Source organism: Atractosteus spatula, chromosome 5 (genome assembly GCF_055471065.1).
Source record: "Atractosteus spatula isolate fAtrSpa1 chromosome 5, fAtrSpa1.hap1, whole genome shotgun sequence".
Taxonomy (NCBI): Eukaryota; Metazoa; Chordata; class Actinopteri; order Semionotiformes; family Lepisosteidae; genus Atractosteus; species Atractosteus spatula.
Window position 1 is genome coordinate 25,748,289 of NC_142710.1, and position 6,008 is coordinate 25,754,296.

The 6,008-nt window shown below is 37.4% G+C and overlaps 2 protein-coding genes across 2 annotated transcripts in view; one reads left to right on the forward strand and one right to left on the reverse strand.

The window, feature by feature from the left end:
• The window catches only part of LOC148834817 (wings apart-like protein homolog), a 46,509-nt gene extending 42,640 nt beyond the window's left edge, over window positions 1-3,869 (forward strand). Inside the window, exons 19-20 of the mRNA XM_088915942.1 lie at window positions 427-522; window positions 997-3,869. Of these exons, the coding sequence (XP_088772068.1) occupies window positions 427-522; window positions 997-1,062 (162 nt within the window). The 3' untranslated portion in view covers window positions 1,063-3,869. The remainder of the gene's footprint in view (window positions 1-426; window positions 523-996) is intronic.
• Window positions 3,870-4,827: 958 nt separating this feature from the next.
• Window positions 4,828-5,574, reverse strand: atoh1c (atonal bHLH transcription factor 1c). Its single transcript, XM_088915943.1, has one exon. The coding sequence runs from the start codon at window positions 5,572-5,574 to the stop codon at window positions 4,828-4,830; it is 747 nt and encodes a 248-aa protein (XP_088772069.1).
• Window positions 5,575-6,008: the final 434 nt, after the last annotated feature.

Here is a 6,008-nt window from a genome sequence, read left to right on the forward strand (position 1 = left end):
CAGGCTATGAAAGGGATTTGTACTAGTTTATGAAGGAAAAGATAATGTCCTAAATGTGAATGCTGCTGAGTGCTTCTCTTCGTTAAATCTGAAGAAAGCATTCCTTCCACGTGGAAAAAAACAGGTCTTCGTACAATCTAAGTTTATAGTAGATAGTTTGTAGATGTGGAGGATCATTGTCATTGATTATCAACAAAGTTGAAAAATTGATGCTTGCATTTTGACTTGATGGTCAGTTATGCTTTTCATTGCAAATTTCTTGGATTTTTTTAAAACGATTTTGAAAAAAATAAGATTTAATATTCAAATTATAGCCATTTAAGAGTTTCTCTGATTGTTTCAAAAGGGGGGGCAATCACATGTTTAAAAAAGATGTACAAGGCCTCATTAGCAACTAAATATATTTATTTTTTGTCTCTTTTACAGATGAATGTGACTACTGTGAGAGAAAATTTACCTAAAGGAGATTTTTCAATAATGACAGAAATGCTTAAGAAGTTCTTAAATTTCATGAATCTTACAGTAAGTGGCCCTCATTTTTTAATGTGATTTTTTTCTTAAATTTACAAGATTTTATTTCCAGAATTAGTTACAGCTTTTACTATGAATTTCTTCAATATCTAGACCTATTATTTTGTCCTGTTATCCTACACAAATATAAGATCAGTGGAAGTTCAGCTTTTCCATACAAACCAAAATTGCAAGCTGCTTTTTTAATTATCAAGATGAATAATAGTTTTTAATGAAATGTTAAATTTAACATTTATACATTTAGTAGACTTTGGTGTGTGTGTGTGTGTGTCCTGTATGTGCTGAGAAATCTATTTTAATACCTTGTACAAAACCTTTTACATTATATTCTTTGTCATGCTATTCCCACTTGAGCTCTATTAAAATGAATACTTTTTGCATGGAAACCAATGCTGCTTGAGGGAAGACAGCTTGTGTTATCCCTGTGTGGTAACCAGCTCTGCCTGTCTCTCTCCCTGTCTGTAGTGCGCTGTGGGGACTACAGGGCAGAAGTCCATCTCGCGGGTGATTGACTATTTGGAGCACTGCTAGAGAACGCCCAGCTTTCACTGGATCAGGCAGGATCATGCTGGAATGGCCTGCCCATAGTGAAAAATGGGAGCTCAATGGGAAGAGAAGCCAGCACATGCAGAATGGGGAGAATGAGACAGACTGCACCTTTTGTTGTGATCATCACTTCATAGAAAGCTTAATTTGAATTGATCTGTATCAGTACATTTTAACTAGTGAGTACAATGGTCTGCAATTAACAGAAACCAAGATAGCTGATTAATCTTTCCTTTTGGAATTGTGAAAATGTACAATAGGACAAGAAAACTGAATTGAAAATTAGCTTTTATGTACATAGATTTTTGAATACCAAAAATGGTGTCCCGGTCACACAAGTGAAGTTAACTCATAAGCTCATAAACATTTACTACTCCTGTTTCCCACAGTAATCTATGAAGTGTGGTCAAAGATTGTAGTTTTTTATTGTAAGGCTTTGTAACAAAGGAATAAATTATTTCAGCCTAATTGCTATTAGGTAAAGGTTATTTGAGGAGCAAAGGTAGATGAATGTTTCTGTTCTCTTACCCAATACATAGTGATGATGTAAATAGTGAGCGGTTCATTTTTCAATTTTAGCAGGACTGATACATTTGCATGTCTTTGTTTTAGCAATGTGGGGAAGCACCTATCTGACTGGAAATGGGGAGAGAGGTTAGGGTGGGGAAAAATACCAAATATTTTAAGTCTTTTGCAATGGGGAGAGGTTAGGGATGAAGCTTCCATTAGTTTCTATTTCACTGAAGTGCCTATGTGCCCAGTTTCCATCCATCAGACATAAAGTAGCAAGTTGGCCACACATAATCCGCTGAAAGGCGCTGAAATACTTAGAGCTCAGCTCTACCAAAGCCATTATTGCTTTTTTACTTATTTTCCAGTCCAAAATTAACTTTCAATAAACTTAACAAAATTGTGTGTAAAAAAGCATTTGATTAGAGGAGGTGTAAAATGTCTGATATTAAGAAAAGTGTTGCTTTTTTGATTGGGGACATTTACTGCCTGGGTAAATAAAAATATTTTTGCTTAAGGTGTGATGTTGATTTCTGTAATGACCATGGGTGAGGAGAAAAGCTTGATATTTCAAGATATTTTCTGATGAGCGTGATCTCAGGGCCATCCTTAATCCTAGAGTCTAGATCTCACAGATTTAGGGAACCGCAGACTGCAAAAGCTTTCTGCATTGTTACTATTTTGCAAACGTAGAACTGTTTGCCTCATCTCCATCATGCTTTCAATTTGATTAAATTACTTTTAAAAAGGTAGAACATACTAATATTGCAGAGGTACTCTACTATGTAAAGTTGTGAAGTTTTATTTTTTTAATTCATACAAAAGTCTATTAGTAGGAAACCTGTCAGTTGTATATTTCCATAATGGCCCTAGAAGTTCTTAAGTTCTTTTTATCATTCATGGTACTAATAAACTGGCAGATGACCTTCCTATTGAAATATGATACACCTATACAAGTGTAAGACTCATTTTCTTTCAGTGTGGTAGACAATGGTTTCCAGTAATGCAGACTGTTGTATGTTTCTGAACAAATGTGCAGCTCTCAGGCTTAGGGGTCAGATATTCCCCTTTTCACAGCCCATGTGTGGTCTGATGTGTTGAGGTTTTACTGGTATCTTAAGTAATAAAATCAGCAGGACTGGAAAAAAACTTTTGAAATGAAGAACTTGAATTCAAAATAAATGAACAGTTCATGTCCTTATGCTTAATAAACAACTGTTTAGTTTTACCAAAATATCTCTTTGCAATGGGCAGTATCCAGAGAAAGATGTTAAGTGTTTCCTTTTTTTTTCCCCTTCAGTCTTTGACTATAAATGGAACCCTGTCTCTTTATTTGTGTTTTGGTGTCTGACTACTGCATAAGCATATGGGCTGAGCTCTCCCCCATGAACATAAGTATCTATGACTTTCTGCAGGCATTACATTGCCATGATTGGAATAATTTTGTTAGGGGATCTTAACTTCTGCCTTTAATGGAAACCTTGAAATTTATTTAATCCTCTCAGATCCTGTAACAAGTGCAATAGTCAGATGTCTTTTTGTATTCTCCTCTTCCTTTAGGTGGAATAATGTTAGTGTTGTCAATTACAGCGGGGAGATGTGTGTTTGGAGAAAAACCCAAATTTTAATTCCCTGAAAAGCCAGTTGGTCCTTGAAATGTGTTCCGGAGTGTTTCCTAGCTTGTTTATTATTGTGACCTGCCAGATCTTGGTGTTTTGCTAGGTTGGGGTTAGAGTTGGAGTGACGAGGGGACTCAAAATGCTGGCAAGAGAGGACATGAATGCTTTTTGTTGCATTTTTTTTAAATTTGTGTATATTTCAGTTTTGCATTGTTTCTGCAATGCTGTTGCATAAAAGAAAGTTTGAGTTCAATGACTCTTTTACATCCCATCTTAAATTAAAAAAAAATTATGAACTGTAAAGCCTCTTGTAATCCAAGCAGATGTCATCACGTGAGACCCACACGAAGAACAGTTATTTTTCTCGTTTTTAAAACTGAAGTAAACGCTGCAAAGTTTTACAAGAGGTCTATTTACAAATCTGAATATGAATGGAAAAAATGTAAATATTTCTGTAAATACTGGCTATTGGAAATTAGAATGGTAGACTACTTTTCTGAATCCAATCCTATTTTTATTTTATACAGTATTTCTCAGTTGTGTTATTTGAAGTAAAAAAGCCAACTGCAGGAAGAAAAACAAGTTTGTACCAGTTTCAAGAATAATGTCTTTGGTTACCTGTACATAATTTTAACTCAAATAAAAATTGCTACTTTCAGTACATTTGCTGTTTCCATGGGTGGATCGTTATCGACTGTTTTTGCACGTTTTTGAAGCTATTCAAATTAACCTTTAGTGATAACGGTACACTAAACTATTTCTAACTCGTTTTTAACTATTTCATACAGTCGGTGTCATATCTAGCATGTTTGTTATGGCAAGAGTTACAGAGAAATGCTAACTGAACTACTGTAAGCTGCACCTTCTTTGCTTGATGGGACCTGATCAGGACAAAATGAACTAATACAGCACAATGATTCAATGTGTAATTCTCGTCGTGAAGCACAGCTTGTGGTATGGCCATGTTTTGCAGTGGTTACTTCGGCTGTAAACTGGTTAAATTGCAGTTTTTAATTGTTTAACAAGGTACACATTTGCAATGTGGCTTCTTTTTCGTTTTTATTTGTAAAACACTTAAATATGATTTATAGTACACATTCAGCATGCAAAAAGCTTTTCACAATCATATAATACAATGATCTATGATTTAATAGTTAATGTAGCAAATTATTTGGGTGACGTAGCGCTGAATGGTAAAGACAAGCGCACAGAACTGTTAGACCTTACACCTAAGTAAATATAGAAATATTCTTTTACGGAAAACTGCCCTCGGGTGTAGTAACAGTTTTCAAAGTTTGAAGCAAATTAAAAAACCTCAAATTGTATTACGGTTTTGCCATACAAGTATTTTTACTATATTGTACTCATTTTAGTTATGTTCTCATAGAAATACCAAGTCTGCTTTAACCGTCTGTAAAAAAAACTAAACTTGACTGATTTGTCCCCTTCAGTTCGATCATTAATACCTAACGGTGCAGACGTTTTGAATAAGTACATAAAACTGAAAAACACGGTAATGGCACGTGCATTTTACATCTGCTTAAATATGTCAGACCATGGTTTAGCCGTGTGTAAAACGACGAAAGATAACCCACAGCCCCCACCCCAGTTTAGTCCAATTTCATTTAGTACCGCTAGGTCTTTCCCAGAGGTTTAACAAACCCGTCATCTTAGTCTCCTGGGCTTGGCTTTTGCGGTCTCTGTCGTAAGTTTCTGTTCCATCTTTAAATCTTCCCACCTTATATTCTGCTACTGGTTCGGAGGTGGCCGGAGGCAATCGTCTATTTTTTTGTTCTGCCACATCATCGGATGACACAGTTTGATCCTTCGCTGGGTTCTCCGGGGACGCTGGCTCAGGGCTGAAACTCTCCTTTTCCCCGCATTCCGGCGGGGTTCTCCTGTCCTGAAGAATCTCTGTGAGAGTCGATATATATATTTGAGCCATCTGAAGGGTTTCCGACTTTGACAGCTTCTTGTCGCACTCAAGAGTCGGAATGACGCTCCGCAGACGGTCGAAAGCTAGATTTAACCCCAACATCCGTCTCCTCTCTCTGGCGTTGGCAGCCAGACGCCGCCGCTTCTGCGCCCGAGCCAAGGCACAAGGATCTCGGTCTAGGTACCCCGGAGTGCTGGGGATCCGAAGTTCAACCATAGCGCATGGAGCACACTGCGCCTTGTCCTGCACTCTCCTGGTGCTGAACGCTTGGCTCTGAATAAATGTCTGCACAGGGGATCCTTGCCCAATAAGTAAATGCAGAGAACCGTTTGGGTCTTCGCAGCTCAGATCTTTCGCATTTCTGTAACCAACAAAGTCTGTATGTGTCTTTAACTCGCAACTAGTATTCAATTGGCTTTGGTGTCGGGGCATTATTACTAACAAAGATGTACCACAGGTTTTCTAAAATTGTGGGAAAGAAGTTTAGTGTGTAAAGTTTTGTGACCACGGGGACAATTTATTGACAAATGCTACTCGTACAAGGATGCAAGGGGCGGGCTAAGAGTCGTGTGCGAGAAACCAATAGAATTAAACCCATTAGTTTGATGATAACGGGAGGAAGTCTATTAACAAAGTTCATCAAAAGTGGATTAGGTCCGCCTCAACGATCACTCAAGACACGAGAGTATCCGGACTGAGTGCTGTCTTGTCGTCCTTTCACTCTGAACACGACTTGTCTGTTGTGCACTGCAGATAACTGTGCATTGAGTAAAAAAAAAACTGATGTTGGAATAACAGCAACGCCACAATGGATAGCCCCTTAAAGTTCTATTGCTCCAGAAATTCAATGCAACAAAATAAAAACG